The sequence below is a fragment of the Oncorhynchus masou genome, unplaced genomic scaffold, assembly GCF_036934945.1.
Source record: "Oncorhynchus masou masou isolate Uvic2021 unplaced genomic scaffold, UVic_Omas_1.1 unplaced_scaffold_1811, whole genome shotgun sequence".
In the NCBI taxonomy this organism is placed as follows: domain Eukaryota; kingdom Metazoa; phylum Chordata; class Actinopteri; order Salmoniformes; family Salmonidae; genus Oncorhynchus; species Oncorhynchus masou.
The window spans coordinates 49,156-72,775 of record NW_027008323.1 but is presented as its reverse complement, the minus strand read 5'-3'; the positions used below and the strand labels follow the sequence as shown (position 1 = coordinate 72,775).

The 23,620-nt window shown below is 42.5% G+C and overlaps 1 protein-coding gene and 1 pseudogene across 1 annotated transcript; one reads left to right on the top strand and one right to left on the bottom strand.

Moving 5' to 3' along the window:
* Window positions 1-374: 374 nt before the first annotated feature.
* On the top strand, window positions 375-23,620 carry LOC135532309 (interleukin-18 receptor 1-like; annotated as a pseudogene).
* Window positions 13,495-16,205, bottom strand: LOC135532310 (C-type natriuretic peptide 3-like; the record flags this gene model as incomplete). Its single annotated transcript, XM_064959880.1, has 4 exons — window positions 13,495-13,542; window positions 13,768-13,836; window positions 15,957-15,974; window positions 16,134-16,205. Coding segments are annotated over 4 exons (207 nt in total), but the record flags the coding sequence as incomplete, so codon positions are not given.

Below are 23,620 nucleotides of genomic sequence, written 5' to 3'. Positions count from 1 at the left end.
TTTATGCTAGTTTTGGCGAAACTGTTGGTGGAGTTGAAAATGTGATACAAACACATTGAACTCTAGATTTTATTCGGTACCTGCACATTTGAAGGAAAAACAGCATTTTGTGTGCACTACGTCATCACATGCAGATGTTTTATCCTAAACAAGTCAGTTTAGTGGAAACACCACTGGTGGGGAAGTGCGCATATTCTCTTTATCTGGATTTTTTCAATATTATCATGAAAATCTGTCGCCAATTAGACGTACATCTAGCTAGTGTCGCGGTCTGCTCTCCTCACACACAGAAAGAAGGTGGCGCCAATATCCTAGAAACACCAGGATTTCTGGGAAACCACAAGTATTGTGTAACGCCTTGTCAAGTCTGTATATAGCACCTACAATGGCACTAGAATCACAGTTTCACTTTGTTATCTTCCAGTCAGTAGACTAAGTCTTCATCAGTGGATAGATAGCATGCAACTAGGCCACTAAACGGAGTCACGAGCTTTATTCACTCGGCCCATTTCACTATAGATTATAGGAGGAGTCATGTGAAATATAATATATTAAAATCGAAATTCCAGTTCATACCGAGAACGAAACTGCTATTCTAAAGTTTAAAGGGAAGTAGCCTAGAACAGAAAGCATTACCTCAGTTTCTGTTAATGGTCTGCGAAAATACACAATATAATCTTGGAATTTACCTCCACACTCACAGCTGAGTAAGTTATTAATTCCTTTACTGAATGTTATTGTATTGTAGGTTATTCTTATTCTATCTATAGTCGTGCAGCTTTCTATAACATAATACAATTATGCTGATCTGGTAGTACCTGTTTATAATTTAACTTTCATGAAATGTTCGCTTAAGTTTCTCTGCTGTCATTTTTTTCAATATATTATTTAAGACTTGGGGTTCTGGGAGTTTTTCACCAACTGACTTTCTCTCTCTGTGTGTTTTTCGGTGTGTGAATTAAGAACATGGCGAAGATGACCCCACTGTTTATGTTCCTCGTACTCTCTGCAACCAAAGGTTTGTTAGAATGAGCAGGTCACAACATGTATTATAAGTAACACATGATGAGTATCCTGCTCTAGAAACTGCTGATAACCAACCAAAAAGACCATTCATACAACAAACCTTTCATCGCTTAATTGTTGTACTATTGAGCACCCCCATAGCAATTTTAATGTTGGTGTAAAATGTTTATTTGTACCACATAAAATATTTGTACAATACATTTAGGCTACCCTACATAATGCACTACTCTTGACCATAGCCCAATGGGGAGCCCTGATCTAAAGTAGTGCACTATTTATAGAGAATAGGGTGCCATGGACCCTGGTCAAAAGTAGTGCACTATATAGGGAATAGGGTGCCATGGACCCTGGTCAAAAGTAGTGCACTATATAGGGAATAAGGTGCTCTCCGTCCTCCACTGAGACGGTCTATCTTGGATGTTCTTCCCACAGAGCTGTTCAGAGGAGGCTGTGCGTTATGTGACTCTCCTCCATCTTCACATAAGCCTGTTGGTGTCCGGGAGGGAGAGATGGCAGTGCTACAGTGCTCACTGCGGACCAGCATGGCAGGGCACAGGGAGGGGATCCTGACCCTGGCATGGAGCAACCACTCTGGGCCTGGGGAGCTCCAGGAGCCTGCGGTGTGGATGTCTGAAGACACTCTCGTCATCCTGAGGGTCTCTCCCAACCAACAGGGGTTCTACTCCTGCTCACTACTGTAAGTGTCTGTCTCTTACAAATATAGTTGGCCTTTTATTGTCCGTTTTATCAATCATGCTTTTGTTCTTTAATTGTTTTGTCCTTCCCTCTGATGTATTTTATGCGTCATTCTGTTGATGCGTTGATTCATTGACTGATTGAATGGTTGATGATGTGATTGATTGATTGGTTGATTAATGGTCATCTCTCTCTCTCTGGACTGTTTCAGCAACGCCAGTGGCCAGCCCCTGAGGACAGAGTGGTTTAACGTCACAGTGTTCTCTGGCCAGTGTTACACAGATATGACTGCGTATTCAGTCACGTGCTATCTGAGACAGTCCTGTGAAAAGTTAACCTGCACGTCAAACAGCGTCCCACAAAACTTCACAAAACATAATTATACGTGGTACAAGGTATGACCTCTTCTTTTCTTCACCCCCCCCCCCCCCCCCCAGCAGATGACAAAGTAGTAGTAAATATCCACTGATGTTGAGTTTCCACTAGTTCTTCTTACTTGCCTTTGGCTAAAACTAAAAACATGCGTCATTACATGTGCTTGAAGAGGTGAGTTTTCCCTCTAGCCGTTGGCAAGGTGCTTTTGAAAAGTCTGTAGATTTTTTTCCACGAGACCAAAAGCCACAGGGTGTTTCCCTGTTATATCATGTTTTTCCCCTGGCCTGAGTGGGTGTCCTCACTAGCATAGGGACCAGCATCAACGATTTAGTTCACCAGTCATGGATGGTGCAGCAAAACTCTCACAACTCTGTTATGTGATTAGCATCGATAGACACTGGCATTGTATTACCTGTTTATTACCAGTTGATTACCAGATGATTACCAGGTGATTACCAGTTGATTACCAGGTGATTACCAGTTGATTACCAGGTGATTACCAGGTGATTACCAGGTGATGACCAGGTGCTTACCTGTTTATTAATCACATTTATTTATAAAGTCCTTTTTACATCAGCAGATGTGACAAAGTGCTCATACAGAAACCAAGTCTAAAACCCCAAGCAGCAAGCAATGCAAATGTAGAAGCATGGTGGCTAGGAAAACCTCCCTGTGTATTATGTGTCTTACCTGTTATTACCTGTGTATTACCTGTTATTGCCTGTTTATTACCTGGTATTACCTGTTTGTTACCTGTGTATTACCTGTTATTGCCTGTGTATTACCTGTTATTGCCTGTTTATTACCTGTTATTGCCTGTTTATTACCTGTTCATTACCTGTTTGTTACCTGTTTATTACCTGTTATTACCTGTTATTGCCTGGTATTACCTGTTTGTTACCTGTGTATTACCTGTTATTGCCTGGTATTACCTGTTTGTTACCTGTTTATTACCTGTTATTGCCTGTGTATTACCTGTTATTGCCTGTTTATTACCTGTTATTGCCTGTTATTACCTGTTATTACCTGTCATTGCCTGTTATTGCCTGTTATTACCTGTTCATTACCTGTCATTGCCTGTTATTGCCTGTGTATTACCTGTTATTGCCTGTTTATTACCTGTTATTGCCTGTTATTACCTGTTATTACCTGTTATTACCTGTTATTGCCTGTTATTACCTGTTATTACCTGTCATTGCCTGTTATTGCCTGTTATTACCTGTTCATTACCTGTTATTACCTGTTATTACCTGTCATTGCCTGTTATTGCCTGTTATTACCTGTTATTGCCTGTTTATTACCTGTCATTGCCTGTTATTACCTGTCATTGCCTGTTATTACCTGTGTATTACCTGTTATTGCCTGTTTATTACCTGTTATTGCCTGTTATGACCTGTATATTGCCTGTTTATTACCTGTTATTACCTGTTATTACCTGTTATTGCCTGTGTATTATCTGTGTCTTACCTGTTATTGCCTGTTTATTACCTGTTATCGCCTGTTATTACCTGTTATTGCCTGTTATTACCTGTTATTGCCTGTTTATTACCTGTTATCGCCTGTTATTACCTGTTATTGCCTATTATTGCCTGTTTATTACCTGTTATTGCCTGTTTATTACCTGTTATTGCCTGTTATTACCTGTTATTGCCTATTATTGCCTGTTATTACCTGTTATTGCCTGTTATTGCCTGTTATTGCCTGTTATTGCCTGTTATTGCCTGTTATTACCTGTTATTACCTGTTTATTACCTGTCATTGCCTGTTATTGCCTGTTATTGCCTGTTATTACCTGTTATTGCCTGTTTATTACCTGTTATCGCCTGTTATTACCTGTTATTGCCTGTTATTACCTGTTATTGCCTGTTTATTACCTGTTATTGCCTGTTATTGCCTGTTATTGCCTGTTATTGCCTGTTATTGCCTGTTATTGCCTGTTATTACCTGTTATTGCCTGTTTATTACCTGTTATTGCCTGTTATTGCCTGTTATTGCCTGTTATTGCCTGTTATTGCCTGTTATTGCCTGTTATTACCTGTTATTGCCTGTTTATTACCTGTTATTGCCTGTTATTGCCTGTTATTGCCTGTGTCTTACCTGTTATTGCCTGTTTATTACCTGTTATCGCCTGTTATTACCTGTTATTACCTGTTATTGCCTGTTTATTGCCTGTTATTGCCTGTTATTGCCTGTTATTGCCTGTTATTGCCTGTTATTGCCTGTTATTACCTGTTATTACCTGTTTATTACCTGTCATTGCCTGTTTATTACCTGTTATCGCCTGTTATTACCTGTTATTGCCTATTATTGCCTGTTATTACCTGTTATTACCTGTTATTGCCTGTTATTGCCTGTTATTGCCTGTTATTGCCTGTTATTGCCTGTTATTGCCTGTTATTACCTGTTATTGCCTATTATTGCCTGTTATTACCTGTTATTACCTGTTATTGCCTGTTATTGCCTGTTATTGCCTGTTATTGCCTGTTATTGCCTGTATAGTATATCTGTTTTACCTGTTATTGCCTGTTATTACCTGTTATTGCCTGTTTATTACCTGTTATCGCCTGTTATTACCTGTTATTGCCTGTTATTACCTGTATAGTATATCTGTTTTACCTGATATTGCCTGTTTATTACGTGTTATTGCCTGTTATTGCCTGTGTATTATCTGTGTCTTACCTGTTATTGTCTGTGTATTACCTGTGTATTACCTGTGTATTACCTGTGTATTACCTGTGTATTACCTGTGTATTACCTGTGTATTACCTGTGTATTACCTGTGTATTACCTGTGTATTACCTGTTGTATTACCTTTCAAATGTATTTGTCTGTGTCTTGATTAATGCATTGTAGAACTGTGACACAGAGTTACCCTCTGACTTTGGCGATATTCTGTTTTCAGTGGGTACCTGACGAGTGCTTCTGAAAGTGACAATGGTTACTATACCTGCACTTCATACTACACATTCAACTCAAACCTCCATGATGGACAGGTGTTTACCTTGTCCAGAACCATGAAGTTTGACAGTTGAAGGTAAGAAGTTACTGGACAGTACTGGATATCAGGGTTGGGATACATTTGATATTTCAGTAAAATTCAGAAAGTGAATCCAATTCCAATTTCAAATGTTTATTAATTGAAAGAGTAATTGAAGAGAATTAGTTTCAGTGTATATTCTGAATCACTGGAATTGAAATGGAATCTGACCCCAATCCTGCTGTATGGTTTTGGAGCTTCAGTGATATTTTGTTTCAAAGATACCTTGAAATGTATTTGTCAATTAAGATGTATTTCACGTTTGGTGGATCTGAACCTGTTATAGGGGAAGGCTAAAGACAATGCAAGAACAAGGATCTGGAACTTATGTCCATATTGATGCTTTATTCTGTTCAAAACTATTTATAGAAAGAGTTTCTTTTAACTACATTCATGTTTGTGTTTCAGCTACATTCATATTTCTGTTCCAGCAACAGTGATATTTCTGTTTCAGCTACAGTGATATTTCTGTTTCAGTTACAGTGATATTTCTGTTTCAGCGACAGTGATATTTCTGTTTCAGCTACAGTGATATTTCTGTTTCAGCTACAGTGATATTTCTGTTTCAGTTACAGTGATATTTCTGTTTCAGCTACAGTGATATTTCTGTTTCAGCTACAGTGATATTTCTGTTTCAGCTACAGTGATATTTCTGTTTCAGTTAGTGATATTTCTGTTTCAGCTACAGTGATATTTCTGTTTCAGCTACAGTGATATTTCTGTTTCAGCTACAGTGATATTTCTGTTTCAGCTACAGTGATATTTCTGTTTCAGCTACAGTGATATTTGAGTTTTGAATACAGTGATATTTGAGCTTTGAATACAGTGATATTTGAGCTTTGAATACAGTGATATTTGAGTTTTGAATACAGTGATATTTGAGTTTTGAATACAGTGATATTTGAGTTTTGAATACAGTGATATTATTGTATTGTACAGGAAGTTCCCTGGTTATGCTAAAGATCATCGAACCTCGGGATGGGGAGGTTATTGAAGTAGATATGGGTGAGTTCCTCTCTACCTATCTGTATGGGTGTCAATTAGTGTCTTTACTGTCACGTGTGTGTGAATGTGTGTGCAGGGTTGGGGAGTAACGGATTACAATTTTTTTTTAAACTGTAATCTATTACTTTACCAGCAAAAAATAAATAATTATAATTGTCATCAGATTACAGATACTTTTGAAAAACATGATGATTACTTCGAGGATTACTTTTAAATTCAGAAAGGATGTATGCGAAAACAAATATTTTGTTTATTTATTTATTTTATTTCACCTTTATTTAACCAGGTAGGCTAGTTGAGAACAAGTTCTCATTTGCAACTGTGATTCTGGCCAAGATAAAGCTTAGCAATTCGACACGTACAACAACACAGAGTTACACATGGAATAAACAAAACATACAGTCAATAATACAAAAGAAAACAAAAAGTCTATATACAGTGAGTGCAAATGAGGTAAGTTAAGGAAATAAATAGGCCATGGTGGCAAAGTAATAACAATATAGCATTTAAACACTGGAATGGTAGATGTGCAGAAGATGAATGTGCAAGTAGAGATACTGGGGTGCAAAGGAGCCAAATAAATAAATACAGTATGGGGATGACGTAGGTAGACATATGGGCTGTTTACAGATGGGCTATGTACAGGTGCGGTGATCTGTGAGCTGCTCTGACAGCTGGTGCTTAAAGCTAGTGAAGGAGATGTGAGTCTCCAGCTTCAGGGATTTTTGCAGTGAGATATACCTCCTGGAGCGCGTGCTACGTTCCAGTCATGGGCAGCAGAGAACTGGAAGGAAAGACAACCAAAAGAGGAATTGGCTTTGGGGGGCACTGACCAGTGAGATATACCTCCTGGAGCGCGTGCTACGAGTGGGTGCACCTATGGTGAGCTATTTTATAGATGACATCACCGAAGTCCAGGATCGAGTCAGTTTGACGAGGGTCTGTTTGGCAGCATGAGTGAAGGAGGCTTTGATAAGGCAGGGCTTTACCTCCAGAGTAGTGATGCACAGAGACTTGTAGATAACCTGTTGGAGCCAGTGAGTTGAAGCTCATCTGGAGGTATACAGAGAAATGATGAGAGTTGGCCCGAGGGTGATGAACCCGGTGTGGCACCCCACATAGAGACTGCCAGAGGTCTGGACAACTGGCCCTCCGATTTGAGTTTGAGTTTATTTTATTTTTACAGGGACAGAGCACATTAATCAACGTTTTAGTAAAAGTGCCGGTTTTAGCCAGCCGGCTAATTTTCAACTGCAGTCCCTGGGCAGGTCATTAAAAACAATTACAATATAGACAATCATTGAGCAGTGAGCACACGCAGAGCAACATAGGACAAGTAAGACATAGCATACAGACAGAGCAACATAGGACAAGCAAGACGTAGCATGCAGACAGAGCAACATAGAACAAAAAGCAGCAAGACAAAATTCATAAAAGCAACAAAGTGTTTCCACACTTCACAAGCTACAGACAACATACAACATGGATGCGGAAATACACAGCTAGGGATTATGATCACAAATCTCATTGACCTTTAGCCATGTATTCATACATTTTGTGAAAGTGTGATAGGTGGTGCAGTTATGTGTGTCTGATGGCAGTGTATTCCAGACATGGGAAGCTCTCACAGAGAAAGCGGATTTACTAAAGGTGCTTTTCCTTAAGGGAACTATACAGTCACCTCTCATGGCAGACCTTGTGGATCTGCTTGCCATTTGTTTGGGTTTTCAGTTTAACAAAAGTACTGAGTGGAGGGAGACCCAGGCCATTTAGGATCTTGAATACAAGACATGCGTCAGTGTACTGCACAAGATTTCCCCAACTCAGGAGCTCATGCTTTCTGAGGATGTAACAGTGATGATAGCTATTGGGCTTCCTATCAAGCACTTTGAGAGCCAGTTTGCAGACAGACTGAATAGGTTTTAATGGTGTACAGCAAGCTTGGGCCCAACTAGTCAAGCAGTATGTTAAGTGGGGAGTATCATAGATTTGAAGTACAGTTTGGCTACCTCTGTAGTCAAACAATTTCGTATGAATCGGAAATTAGCTAGGTTGAATTTGGTTGTCTGAATGACCTTTTTCACATGCTTTTAAAAGAGAGGTTGGAATCAAGTATGATGCCAAGGTACTTAAAATCAGATACCACCTGGAGCTTCTCCCCTGACACATAGACATCTGGCTCAGTAGCATCTGTTGTCCTCTTTGTAAAGAACATGCAAACAGTTTTTTTCACATTGAGATGCAAATGCATGTCACTGAGACACTTTGTAACCTGGACCATTACAGTAGTGTGTTCTTGTGCAGCTTGTTGTTTGCTCTAAGCATGCACATATATCACTGTATCATCTGCATACATTTGAACTTCAGACCCAGTACAGACAGAAGGCAGATCATTAATGTACAGGCTGAACAGGAGGGGCCCCAGTATTGACCCTTGGGGCACGCCCACATCATAGCTAAGAGTGGACGACAGCTCATTGCTCACTCTGACACACTGAGTTCTGCCTTCAAGGTATGATTTCATCCATCTCAAGGCATCGGGGGAAAAGTTGAACTTGGTAATTTTGTGATGAGAATCTCATGGTTAACAGTATCAAAAGCCTTCCTTTAGGTCCAGAAACACAGCCCCAACAACGCCCCCTTTGTCCATCTTTGACTTCACATTTTCCAGAAGAAAGCAGTTGGCCGTTTCTGTGGAGTGTTTCGCTCTGAAGCCAAACTGCATGGAGTGTAATGTGGCTGTTTTGAGGTGGGCAATCAGTTGTTCTGCTACACACTTTTCAACAACCTTCGACAGCACAGGTAGTATACTAATGGGCCTGTAGTTACTCACGTCAGCAGGGTCGCCCCATTTAAAGATGGACGTTATTATGGCCGACTTCCATACCCTTGGAAAAACACCGAGACCAATAGATGTGTTGGTGACCTTAGTAATGGGGCCAATGAGTGACTCTTTGTAGTTTTTAAGAAAGGTAGAGTCCAGCCCAAATACATCTTTGACTTTAGAGTTCTTTAGTGAGCTAATCACCTTGTTCACCTTTGACTCAGAAACCTCCCTTATGATGAAGACAGGTTGAGCGTCATTCACTAGCACTGAGCCCAAGAAACCAGTGGAGGGGTTCTGTGTCAGTACCTAACAGAGTTAATAAAGTAGGAATTGAAGGCTATTGCTATTTCAACTGCATCCTGTGTTAGATTGTTATTCACCATGATTTATAGTCTTTTTGCAGTGTTACTATGGTATTTCCCTGTTAACTTTTGTAGATTCTCCCAAATGAATTTAGAATTTCCCTTTGCTTCACCAATTATGTTAATAAAAACGTTTGCCTTGGCCTGTCTTATTTCTTTCATCACCTTATTTCTCAACATGGTAAACCTACATCTGTCATGCTCCAATTTGGATCTTAGGGCTAATTTTAGAGCATAATCTCTTTCTTTCATCAATTTCCAGATTTCTCCATTTAGCCAAGGAATAGTTTTCTTTTGGCCAAGTTTGGATTTGATTTTCTTTAGGAAACCATTTATTGTAGTCTGGATTGTGGATAGAAAAACCTGACTATCAGCTTCCACGTCTGTATTGGACAAGAGATCATTCCAGTTAATTCCCTTAATTGCGTTTTCAAAATAGTTTAATTCACTCTTAGGTATTCTTAGTTGATCCGGCTTTCTAACAGTAGAGAGGTTAAACCTGCTCTTAGACAGCTTTCTGGCTATAAGTGTCAGATTATGATCAGATAGCCCAGTAACCATATTGAATGATGTAGTCACTCTCTGGTTTATTACTGAGCACCAAATCAATCTGTGTTTTAGAGCAACAAGTCACCCTGGTTGGCCCTTTAACTAGCTGTGTAAGGTCAAAGGTATTAGTGATCCGTTTGAGGGTTTTCCTACAGACTTGTCTTCATAATTAATGTTAAAATCTCCCATTAAGATGACCTCTTTCCCAAAGTCACATTCCCTAAGCATGTTATTAAACTGATCAAAAAACATATATTTGTTGATGTAAAGAGCGTGGGGCCTAGGATTGAGCCTTGGGGTACTCCTTTGGTGACAGGGAGTGGCTGAGGCTGTCTGACTTTATACACGGCACTCTATGAGCGGTAGCTAGCAAAGTGTTAGTGAATGTTATGTGTTTTCTCCAGGATCTACTATGGTGGTGGTCTGCAGGGCTGTCCTGACCTCTGAATATGACCAATTATACTGGATGGAAAACAGATCTTTTGTGAAGAATAACCAGAAGACCCTACCAGTGTTTTATAACGTTTCACAGTGAGTACACTCACTACAGAACAGAGCTGGATTCAAATACTATTTTAAATCACTTAACATAACACACTTGACTGTTTTCTCCAGAGAGGATGACCAGGCATCGCTGGTGATCAGGCAGGTGTCAGAGGAGCAGCTGAGGAACACATACACCTGTCAAGTGGATTCTTCATCTGGGAACTCCAAGGTCTCCATCACCTTCAAACAGAAGAGTAAGTCAAGCAGCCTCTTAAAGGGACATCTTAGCTTTACAATCATTAAAAAATATTACAGAGTCTGCCTTTATCAAACTCTACTGGTCATTTCACAGAATCCTCTCTTCTGCTCTTAGGTTACCATGACATTTAATCAAGAAGATATTATCTCTTCTGCTCTTAGGTTATCATGACATTTAATCAAGAAGATATTATCTCTTCTGCTCTTAGGTTACCATGACATTTAATCAATAAGATATTATCTCTTATGCTCTTAGGTTACCATGACATTTAATCAATAAGATATTATCTCTTCTGCTCTTAGGTTACCATGACATTTAATCAAGAAGATATTATCTCTTCTGCTCTTAGGTTACCATGACATTTAATCAAGAAGATATTATCTCTTCTGCTCTTAGGTTACCATGACATTTAATCAATAAGATATTATCTCTTATGCTCTTAGGTTACCATGACATTTAATCAAGAAGATATTATCTCTTCTGCTCTTAGGTTACCATGACATTTAATCAAGAAGATATTATCTCTCCTGCTCTTAGGTTACCATGACATTTAATCAATAATATATGATCTATACTGCTCTTAGGTTACCATGACATTTAATCAATAATATATTATCTATTCTGCTCTTAGGCTACCATGACATTTAATCAAGAAGATATTATCTATTCTGCTCTTAGGTTACCATGACATTTAATTAAGAATATATTATGATCACTTCTGTGTGAAATGATGATGATTTTCTGTGATTTGTTTTTCTCTCCAGTTTCTCTTTCTGCTGTACAGTAACAGCGGTTTGATATAACCGTGTGTGTGTGTGTGTGTGTGTGTGTGTGTGTGTGTGTGTGTGTGTGTGTGTGTGTGTGTGTGTGTGTGTGTGTGTGTGTGTGTGTGTGTATTTCATGTCACCCTTTAGGTCTACCCCAGTTCCACTTCCTGGTGCTGGGTATAGTGGGGGTCTTTGTCGTAACGGTGGTGGTGGTGACTGTTGTCTATGTCAAGCTGAAGGTGGACATCATTCTATTTCTCAGAGATGATCTGGGTTGGCATCATCACAACGTCTCTGGTGAGAATAACACCTAACGCCAAACATGCCAATGTCTCATGCAAACAGTCTTGTTGTAGATCGTGTTTCACCACATGATTTGGATGAATTGTGTTCGTTTCAAATGGGATGTGTAACAACACCTAAGTACTGTGTTATAATGCCTATTTACTGTGTTATAATGCCTATCTGCTGTGTTATAATGCCTATGTGCTGTGTTATAATGTATATGTACTGTGTTATAATGCATATGTACTGTGTTATAATGCCTATCTGCTGTGTTATAATGCCTATGTGCTGTGTTATAATGCCTATGTGCTGTGTTATAATGCCTATGTCCTGTGTTATAATGCCTATGTGCTGTGTTATAATGCCTATGTGCTGTGTTATAATGCCTATGTGCTGTGTTATAATGCCTATGTACAGTGTTATAATGCCTATGTGCTGTGTTACATTGTCTATGTTCTGTGTTATAACTTGCCTGAATGGTGTGTTTCAGATGGGAAGCGTTACGATGCCTATGTGTTGTGTTATAAGAGTGACACAGAGTCAGGTGTCAGTGAGGAGGACAGGCGTCAGGTGGAGGAGGTGCTGGAGGGGGAGTATGGTTACAGCCTGTGTCTCTACGACCGTGACGTGCTTCCTGGGGAGGGTGAGTCAGTCCACTGTCCTCACATTCCTCCTCATACTGGTGTGTGTGTGTGTGTGTGTGTGTGTGTGTGTGTGTGTGTGTGTGTGTGTGTGTGTGTGTGTGTGTGTGTATGCACTGTTCCTCTACCTGTTCCTCTACCTCTACCTGTTCCTCTACCTGTTCTTCTACCTCTACCTGTTCCTCTACCTCTACCTGTTCCTCTACCTGTTCCACTACCTGCACCTGGTCCTCTACCTCTACCTGTTAATCTACCTGTATGTTCCTCTACCTCTACCTGTGCCTCTACCTCAACCTGTTCCTGTACCTGTTCATCTACCTGTACCTGTTCCTCTACCTGTTCCTCTACATCTACCTGTTCTTCTACCTCTACCTGTTCCTCTACCTCTACCTGTTCTTCTACCTTTACCTGTTCCTCTACCTCTACCTGTTCCACTACCTGTACCTGTTCCTCTACCTCTACCTGTTCTTCTACCTCTACCTGTTCCACTACCTCTACCTGTTCTTCTACCTCTACCTGTTCTTCTACCTCTACCTGTTCTTCTACCTGTCCATCTACCTCTACCTGTTCTTCTACCTCTACCTGTTCTTCTACCTCTACCTGTTCTTCTACCTGTCCATCTACCTCTACCTGTTCTTCTACCTGTCCATCTACCTCTACCTGTTCTTCTACCTCTACCTGTTCTTCTACCTCTACCTGTTCTTCTACCTGTCCATCTACCTCTACCTGTTCTTCTACCTCTACCTGTTCTTCTACCTCTACCTGTTCTTCTACCTGTCCATCTACCTCTACCTGTTCTTCTACCTCTACCTGTTCCTCTACCTCTACCTGTTCTTCTACCTTTACCTGTTCCTCTACCTCTACCTGTTCCACTACCTGTACCTGTTCCTCTACCTCTACCTGTTCTTCTACCTCTACCTGTTCCACTACCTCTACCTGTTCTTCTACCTCTACCTGTTCCTCTACCTGTCCATCTACCTCTACCTGTTCTTCTACCTCTACCTGTTCTTCTACCTCTACCTGTTCCTCTACCTGTTCATCTACCTCTACCTGGTCCTCTACCTCTACCTGTTCCTCTACCTGTTCCTCTACCTCTACCTGGTCCTCTACCTGTTCCTCTACCTGTTCATCTACCTGTACCTGTTCCTCTACCTCTACCTGTTCTTCTACCTCTACCTGTTCCTCTACCTCTACCTGTTCCTCTACCTGTTCATCTACCTGTACCTGTTCCTCTACCTCTACCTGTTCTTCTACCTCTACCTGTTCTTCTACCTCTACCTGTTCTTCTACCTCTACCTGTTCCTCTACCTGTTCCTCTACCTGTTCATCTACCTGTACCTGTTCCTCTACCTCTACCTGTTCTTCTACCTCTACCTGTTCCACTACCTCTACCTGTTCATCTACCTCTACCTGTTCCTCTACCTGTTCCTCTACCTGTTCATCTACCTGTACCTGTTCCTCTACCTCTACCTGTTCTTCTACCTCTACCTGTTCCTCTACCTGTTCCTCTACCTCTACCTGTTCCTCTACCTCTACATGGTCCTCTACCTGTTCCTCTACCTTTTCATCTACCTGTACATGTTCCTCTACCTCTACCTGTTCTTTTACCTCTACCTGTTCCTCTACCTGTTCCTCTACCTCTACCTGTTGCTCTACCTCTACCTGTTCCTCTACCTCTACCTGTTCCTCTACCTCTACCTGTTCCTCTACCTCTACCTGTTCCTCTACCTGTTCCTCTACCTCTACCTGTTCCTCTACCTTTTCATCTACCTGTACATGTTCCTCTACCTCTACCTGTTCCTCTACCTGTTCCTCTACCTGTTCCTCTACCTCTACATGGTCCTCTACCTCTACCTGTTCCTCTACCTTTTCATCTACCTGTACATGTTCCTCTACCTGTTCTTCTACCTCTACCTGTTCCTCTACCTGTTCCTCTACCTCTACCTGTTCCTCTACCTCTACCTGTTCCTCTACCTCTACCTGTTCTTCTACCTCTACCTGTTCATCTACCTGTACCTGTTCATCCACCTGTACCTGTACCTGTTACTCTACCTGTTCCTCTACCTGTATCTGTTCCACTACCTGTATCTGTTTCTCTACATGTACCTGTTCCTCTACCTGTTCATCTACCTGTACCTGTTCCTCTACCTGTCCCTCTACATCTACCTGTTCTTCTACCTCTACCTGTTCCTCTACCTGTCCCTCTACCTCTACCTGTTCATCTACCTCTACCTCTACCTGTTCATCTACCTGTATCTGTTCCTCTACCTGCTCCTCTACCTGTTCATCTACCTCTACCTGTTCCTCTACCTCTACCTGTTCCTCTACCTCTACCTGTTCCTCTACCTCTACCTGTTCTTCTACCTCTACCTGTTCATCTACCTGTACCTGTTCATCTACCTGTACCTGTACCTGTTACTCTACCTGTTCCTCTACCTGTATCTGATCCACTACCTGTATCTGTTCCTCTACCTGTTCCTCTACCTCTACCTGTTCATCTACCTCTACCTCTACCTGTTCATCTTCCTCTACCTGTACCTGTACCTGTTCTTGTTCCTGTACCTGTACCTGTTCTTCTTCCTGTATCCGTTCCTGTTCTTATTATTGTACCTGTTCCTGTATCCGTTCTCGTTCCTGTTCCTGTATGTGTACCTGTTCCTGTACCTGTTCTTGTTCCTGTATCCATTCCTGTTCTTGTTCTTGTTTCTGTATCTGTTCCTGTATCCATTATCGTTCCTGTACCTGTTCTTGTTCTTGTACATGTTCCTGTATGCACTCCTGTTCAGGTTCCTGCTCCTCTTCTTGTTCCTGTACCAGTTCCCATATCCATTCCCATACCTGTTCCCGTTCCAGTTCCTGTACGTGTACCCGTACCCGTTTTTCTTCCTATTCCTGTATCTGTACCTGTTCCTGTACATGTTTTTATTCCTGTTCAGGTTACTGTTCCTGTACAGGTTCCTGTTCCTGTATTTGTTCCTGTACCTGTTCCCGTTCCTGTATCTGTACCTGTATCTGTTCCTGAACCTGTTCCCATACACGTTCCCGTACACGTTCCTGTACCTGTTCCCGTTCCTGTATCTGTACCTGTATCTGTTCCTGTACCTGTTCCTGTATCTGTTCCTGTTCCTGTTCCTGTATCTGTTCCTGTACCCGTTCCTGTATCTGTACCCATTCCTGTATCTGTTCCTGTACCTCTGTTCCTGTACCTGTATCTGTTCCTGTACCTCTGTTCCTGTATCTGTTCCTGTATCTGTACCCGTTCCTGTACCTCTGTTCCTGTACCTGTATCTGTTCCTGTACCTGTTCCTGTATCTGTTCCTGTACCCGTTCCTGTATCTGTACCCATTCCTGTATCTGTTCCTGTACCTCTGTTCCTGTACCTGTATCTGTTCCTGTACCTCTGTTCCTGTATCTGTTCCTGTATCTGTACCCGTTCCTGTACCTCTGTTCCTGTACCTGTATCTGTTCCTGTACCTGTTCTTCCTGTACCTGTATCTGTTCCTGTACCTCTGTTCCTGTATCTGTTCCTGTACCTCTGTTCCTGTATCTGTTCCTGTACCTCTGTTCCTGTACCTGTATCTGTTCCTGTACCTCTGTTCCTGTATCTGTTCCTGTACCCGTTCCTGTTCCTGTACCTGTATCTGTTCCTGTATCTGTTCCTGTACCTCTGTTCCTGTATCTGTTCCTGTACCCGTTCCTGTTCCTGTACCTGTATCTGTACCTGTACCTGTTCCTGTACCTCTGTTCCTGTACCTGTATCTGTACCTGTACCTGTTCTTCCTGTACCTGTATCTGTTCCTGTACCTCTGTTCCTGTACCCGTTCCTGTTCCTGTACCTGTATCTGTTCCTGTACCTGTATCTGTTCCTGTTCCTGTATCTGTTCCTGTACCTCTGTTCCTGTTCCTGTATCTGTTCCTGTACCTCTGTTCCTGTTCCTGTATCTGTTCCTGTACCTCTGTTCCTGTATCTGTTCCTGTACCTCTGTTCCTGTATCTGTCTGCTAAATGACTTAAATGTAAATGTAAATGTATCAGTAAAGTATGTGCTCTGTGTTTCCAGCGGTGACTGAGGCGGTGCTGGGGTGTATAGAGCAGAGCCGGAGACTGATCCTGGTGCCCAGCAGTCTGGGGCTGAACCCAGGGCAGGACAGCCAGTATAGTCTGCTCACTGGGCTCCATGCTGCACTGGTGGAACGGCAGACCTGGCTAATCCTCATCCAGACAGAGTCAGCCCCAGACAGCCAGGTAGTTATGCCTAAGGACGAGTTCTGCCTATGGACGACAATTAGCTTTGTGTGTGTGTCCCAAATGGCACCCTATTCCCTATATAGTGTTATAGGCCCTGGTCTAAAGTAGTGCACTATAAGGGGAATGGGGTGCCATTTGGGATGATTTGTTGGTGAATGTGCGCTGTCCCTGTCAAATCAATTTCCCAAATAAACAGGTAGACCTGGAGCTGATGCCATGCTGTCTTTCTAACTAAATAAACAGGTAGACCTGGAGCTGGTGCCATGCTGTCTAACTAAATAAACAGGTAGACCTGGAGCTGGTGCCATGCTGTCTATCTAACTAAATAAACAGGTAGACCTGGAGCTGGTGCCATGCTGTCTATCTAACTAAATAAACAGGTAGACCTGGAGCTGGTGCAATGCTGTCTATCTAACTAAATAAACAGGTAGACCTGGAGCTGGTGCCATGCTGTCTATCTAACTAAATAAACAGGTAGACCTGGAGCTGGTGCCATGCTGTCTATCTAACTAAATAAACAGGCAGACCTGGAGCTGGTGCCATGCTGTCTATCTAACTAAATAAACAGGTAGACCTGGAGCTGGTGCCATGCTGTCTATCTAACTAAATAAACAGGTAGACCTGGAGCTGGTGCCATGCTGTCTATCTAACTAAATAAACAGGTAGACCTGGAGCTGGTGCAATGCTGTCTATCTAACTAAATAAACAGGTAGACCTGGAGCTGGTGCCATGCTGTCTATCTAACTAAATAAACAGGTAGACCTGGAGCTGGTGCCATGCTGTCTATCTAACTAAATAAACAGGTAGACCTGGAGCTGGTGCCATGCTGTCTATCTAACTAAATAAACAGGTAGACCTGGAGCTGGTGCCATGCTGTCTATCTAACTAAATAAACAGGTAGACCTGGAGCTGGTGCCATGCTGTCTATCTAACTAAATAAACAGGTAGACCTGGAGCTGGTGCCATGCTGTCTAACTAAATAAACAGGTAGACCTGGAGCTGGTGCCATGCTGTCTATCTAACTAAATAAACAGGTAGACCTGGAGCTGGTGCCATGCTGTCTTTCTAACTAAATAAACAGGTAGACCTGGAGCTGGTGCCATGCTGTCTATCTAACTAAATAAACAGGTAGACCTGGAGCTGGTGCCATGCTGTCTATTTAACTAAATAAACAGGTAGACCTGGAGCTGGTGCCATGCTGTCTATCTAACTAAATAAACAGGTAGACCTGGAGCTGGTGCCATGCTGTCTATCTAACTAAATAAACAGGTAGACCTGGAGCTGGTGCCATGCTGTCTATCTAACTAAATAAACAGGTAGACCTGGAGCTGGTGCCATGCTGTCTAACTAAATAAACAGGTAGACCTGGAGCTGGTGCCATGCTGTCTATCTAACTAAATAAACAGGTAGACCTGGAGCTGGTGCCATGCTGTCTATCTAACTAAATAAACAGGTAGACCTGGAGCTGGTGCCATGCTGTCTATCTAACTAAATAAACAGGTAGACCTGGAGCTGGTGCCATGCTGTCTTTCTAACTAAATAAACAGGTAGACCTGGAGCTGGTGCCATGCTGTCTAACTAAATAAACAGGTAGACCTGGAGCTGGTGCCATGCTGTCTATCTAACTAAATAAACAGGTAGACCTGGAGCTGGTGCCATGCTGTCTTTCTAACTAAATAAACAGGTAGACCTGGAGCTGGTGCCATGCTGTCTTTCTAACTAAATAAACAGGTAGACCTGGAGCTGGTGCCATGCTGTCTATCTAACTAAATAAACAGGTAGACCTGGAGCTGGTGCTATGCTGTCTATCTAACTAAATAAACAGGTAGACCTGGAGCTGGTGCCATGCTGTCTATCTAACTAAATAAACAGGTAGACCTGGAGCTGGTGCCATGCTGTCTATCTAACTAAATAAACAGGTAGACCTGGAGCTGATGCCATGCTGTCTATCTAACTAAATAAACAGGTAGACCTGGAGCTGGTGCCATGCTGTCTTTCTAACTAAATAAACAGGTAGACCTGGAGCTGGTGCCATGCTGTCTAACTAAATAAACAGGTAGACCTGGAGCTGGTGCCATGCTGTCTATCTAACTAAATAAACAGGTAGACCTGGAGCTGGTGCAATGCTGTCTATCTAACTAAATAAACAGGTAGACCTGGAGCTGATGCCATGCTGTCTATCTAACTAAATAAACAGGTAGACCTGGAGATGGTGTCATGCTGTCTTTCTAACTAAATAAACAGGTAGACCTGGAGCTGGTGCCATGCTGTCTATCTAACTAAATAAACAGGTAGACCTGGAGCTGGTGCCATGCTGTCTATCTAACTAAATAAACAGGTAGACCTGGAGCTGGTGCCATGCTGTCTATCTAACTAAATAAACAGGCAGACCTGGAGCTGGTGCCATGCTGTCTATCTAACTAAATAAACAGGTAGACCTGGAGCTGGTGCCATGCTGTCTTTCTAACTAAATAAACAGGTAGACCTGGAGCTGGTGCCATGCTGTCTATCTAACTAAATAAACAGGTAGACCTGGAGCTGGTGCCATGCTGTCTATCTAACTAAATAAACAGGTAGACCTGGAGCTGGTGCCATGCTGTCTATCTAACTAAATAAACAGGTAGACCTGGAGCTGGTGCCATGCTGTCTATCTAACTAAATAAACAGGTAGACCTGGAGCTGATGCCATGCTGTCTATCTAACTAAATAAACAGGTAGACCTGGAGCTGGTGCCATGCTGTCTATCTAACTAAATAAACAGGTAGACCTGGAGCTGGTGCCATGCTGTCTATCTAACTAAATAAACAGGTAGACCTGGAGCTGGTGCCATGCTGTCTATCTAACTAAATAAACAGGTAGACCTGGAGCTGGTGCCATGCTGTCTTTCTAACTAAATAAACAGGTAGACCTGGAGCTGGTGCCATGCTGTCTATCTAACTAAATAAACAGGTAGACCTGGAGCTGATGCCATGCTGTCTATCTAACTAAATAAACAGGTAGACCTGGAGCTGGTGCCATGCTGTCTATCTAACTAAATAAACAGGTAGACCTGGAGCTGATGCCATGCTGTCTATCTAACTAAATAAACAGGTAGACCTGGAGCTGATGCCATGCTGTCTATCTAACTAAATAAACAGGTAGACCTGGAGCTGGTGCCATGCTGTCTATCTAACTAAATAAACAGGTAGACCTGGAGCTGGTGCCATGCTGTCTATCTAACTAAATAAACAGGTAGACCTGGAGCTGATGCCATGCTGTCTATCTAACTAAATAAACAGGTAGACCTGGAGCTGGTGCCATGCTGTCTATCTAACTAAATAAACAGGTAGACCTGGAGCTGGTGCCATGTTGTCTATCTAACTAAATAAACAGGTAGACCTGGAGCTGGTGCCATGCTGTCTATCTAACTAAATAAACAGGTAGACCTGGAGCTGGTGCCATGCTGTCTAACTAACTAAATAAACAGGTAGACCTGGAGCTGGTGCCATGCTGTCTATCTAACTAAATAAACAGGTAGACCTGGAGCTGATGCCATGCTGTCTATCTAACTAAATAAACAGGTAGACCTGGAGCTGGTGCCATGCTGTCTTTCTAACTAAATAAACAGGTAGACCTGGAGCTGGTGCCATGCTGTCTATCTAACTAAATAAACAGGTAGACCTGGAGCTGGTGCCATGCTGTCTATCTAACTAAATAAACAGGTAGACCTGGAGCTGGTGCCATGCTGTCTAACTAAATAAACAGGTAGACCTGGAGCTGGTGCCATGCTGTCTATCTAACTAAATAAACAGGTAGACCTGGAGCTGGTGCCATGCTGTCTATCTAACTAAATAAACAGGTAGACCTGGAGCTGATGCCATGCTGTCTATCTAACTAAATAAACAGGTAGACCTGGAGCTGATGCCATGCTGTCTATCTAACTAAATAAACAGGTAGACCTGGAGCTGATGCCATGCTGTCTATCTAACTAAATAAACAGGTAGACCTGGAGCTGGTGCCATGCTGTCTATCTAACTAAATAAACAGGTAGACCTGGAGCTGGTGCCATGCTGTCTTTCTAACTAAATAAACAGGTAGACCTGGAGCTGGTGCCATGCTGTCTATCTAACTAAATAAACAGGTAGACCTGGAGCTGGTGCCATGCTGTCTATCTAACTAAATAAACAGGTAGACCTGGAGCTGGTGCCATGCTGTCTATCTAACTAAATAAACAGGTAGACCTGGAGCTGGTGCCATGCTGTCTATCTAACTAAATAAACAGGTAGACCTGGAGCTGGTGCCATGCTGTCTTTCTGCTTCAATTCCATTTCCTTTAAAACGGCTTCAACTACTTTTCAAACGGCATCAACTCCATTTCCTTTAAAACGCCCACAATTCCATTTCCTTTGAAACGGCTTCAACTACTTTTCCTTTCCGAAGCTGACTAGAAACACTTTGTATTTTTCCACTTTTACAATTGGTTGTGCATGTTTGTTTTCAGTGCTTTTTCGAAATTCTATTTTGTAATGAAAAGCGCTACATAAGCTCAATTAGTAATTGTAGCCTTAACACAACACCTAGTGATCTTGTTCAAAGGGTTCGGATCTCTTGGTGTAACAACTAAGGTTACACCAACTAACAACTAAGGCTACCCCCCCCCAAAAGATTCACTACATTATTCTGTAAACGTTTTAGGTGGATCTGGAGCTACCCCCCCCCCCCAAAAGATTCACTACATTATTCTGTAAACGTTTTAGGTGGATCTGGAGCTACCCCCCCCCCCCCAAAAGATTCACTACATTATTCTGTAAACGTTTTAGGTGGATCTGAAGCTGGACTCCCTCCCTGAGGCCCTGCGGCTGCTGGCCCAGTCAGGACACACCGTCACCTGGAGGGGCTCCCACTCCAAACCCCTCTCCTCAGCCTTCTGGAAGGAGCTGCGCTACCGTATGCCTGCCACGACCAGACGGCGCCCCCCGATGGACGAGAGGACCATTCTGTGATTATATAGGCTCCAGGGCAGGGTTTGGGTTCAGTCAATTCACAAAGTAAACTCAAATTCAAAGGATATAATGGCATCTATTTTCAATTATCTTCACCCCCAACCCTGCTCCGGGGTGAAGATGAGTGAAATAAATGCATCTAATGTGATTAATGTGCCATTTTTACCTGTAAGAGTGAAATAGTTTTCCTTCCAATGTTTTTTAAAAATTAAGTTAAAAAGCAGCTTGTCTGTGTTGGAATGGTGTGGGCTTACCCCAGCAACAGAATGGTGTGGGCTTACCCCAGCAACAGAATGGTGTGGGCTTACCCCAGCATCAGAATGGTGTGGGCTTACCCCAGTAACAGAATGGTGTGGGCTTACCCCAGCAACAGAACGGTGTGGGCTTACCCCAGCAACAGAATGGTGTGGGCTTACCCCAGCATCAGAATGGTGTGGGCTTACCCCAGTAACAGAATGGTGTGGGCTTACCCCAGTAACAGAATGGTGTGGGCTTACCCCAGCAACAGAATGGTGTGGGCTTACCCCAGCAACAGAATGGTGTGGGCTTACCCCGGCAACAGAATGGTGTGGGCTTACCCCGGTAACAGAATGGTGTGGGCTTACCCCAGCAACAGAATGGTGTGGGCTTACCCCAGCAACAGAATGGTGTGGGCTTACCCCAGCAACAGAATGGTGTGGGCTTACCCCAGCAACAGAATGGTGTGGGTTTACCCCAGCAACAGAATGGTGTGGGCTTACCCCAGCAACAGAATGGTGTGGGCTTACCCCAGCAACAGAATGGTGTGGGCTTACCCCAGCAACAGAATGGTGTGGGCTTAGATTTTCACTGGACAGCTACTTTAAGACCCATTGACTCTGCTTGTCTAGTAGACAGAAGAATTGTCTTTCTCGCTCTACCTGTTTCTCTCTGTCACCAGTCGGGGGCCAGACCCCCCCCCCCCCCACACACACACAAATGTTTTTTTAAGAGATTCAAGGAAAGACCACCCACAGCAGCAGGTCACACCTCAGTGTAGTTACGTTGACTCCCAACAAAACATGAGACAGAAATGACATTGAGAAGAAATGCATGAATTCCTTGGCCCTGGTATTTCACAGGACTGTGTGTAGGAGTCTGCTATGGTAATAATCACAATAGAATCACCAAGTACATTGACACGAACCAGGAAGTTGACCTGGTGAACAACAGTAAACAGAATGTCCAGACAGGATATGTAGATGAAGAATTGTCTCATAATCCACATAGTATGAGTAGATGGGATTGTGACATGTGTTGATGAAGTCCTTTACGACTGATTGCATTTGTCTTGTTTTGTGTTAATGTACGTGGTGTTTTAGTTATGTTTTATCGAGATGGTATTCATTATTAAGCCTTTATTTGGGCATTTAAGCCTGGACATACAGTGTACTTAGGGTCTATAGGATCTGGTCAAAAGTAGTGGACTATATGGGACACAGCCTCACTGATTCTGTCAAAAGTAATGGACTATATGGGACACAGCCTCACTGATTCTGTCAAAAGTAGTGGACTATATGGGACACAGCCTCACTGATTCTGTCAAAAGTAATGGACTATATGGGACACAGCCTCACTGATTCTGTCAAAAGTAGTGGACTATATGGGACACAGCCTCACTGATTCTGTCAAAAGTAATGGACTATATGGGACACAGCCTCACTGATTCTGTCAAAAGTAGTGGACTATATGGGACACAGCCTCACTGATTCTGTCAAAAGTAGTGGACTATATGGGACACAGCTTCACTGATTCTGTCAAAAGTAGTGGACTATATGGGACACAGCCTCACTGATTCTGTCAAAAGTAGTGGACTATATGGGACACAGCCTCACTGATTCTGTCAAAAGTAGTGGACTATATGGGACACAGCCTCACTGATTCTGTCAAAAGATGTCAAACCAAGGCTTGAGAGGCTGTGCCAAAGCCTGTATCATTCATTACAGAACATATCTGTCCACCCTACTCTGTTTGCAATGTATTGGTCTATAGACTCACCACTGTTCAGTGTTACTAATGTATTGAAACTGTGCTTCAATAAATGTTTTGGACTTGTA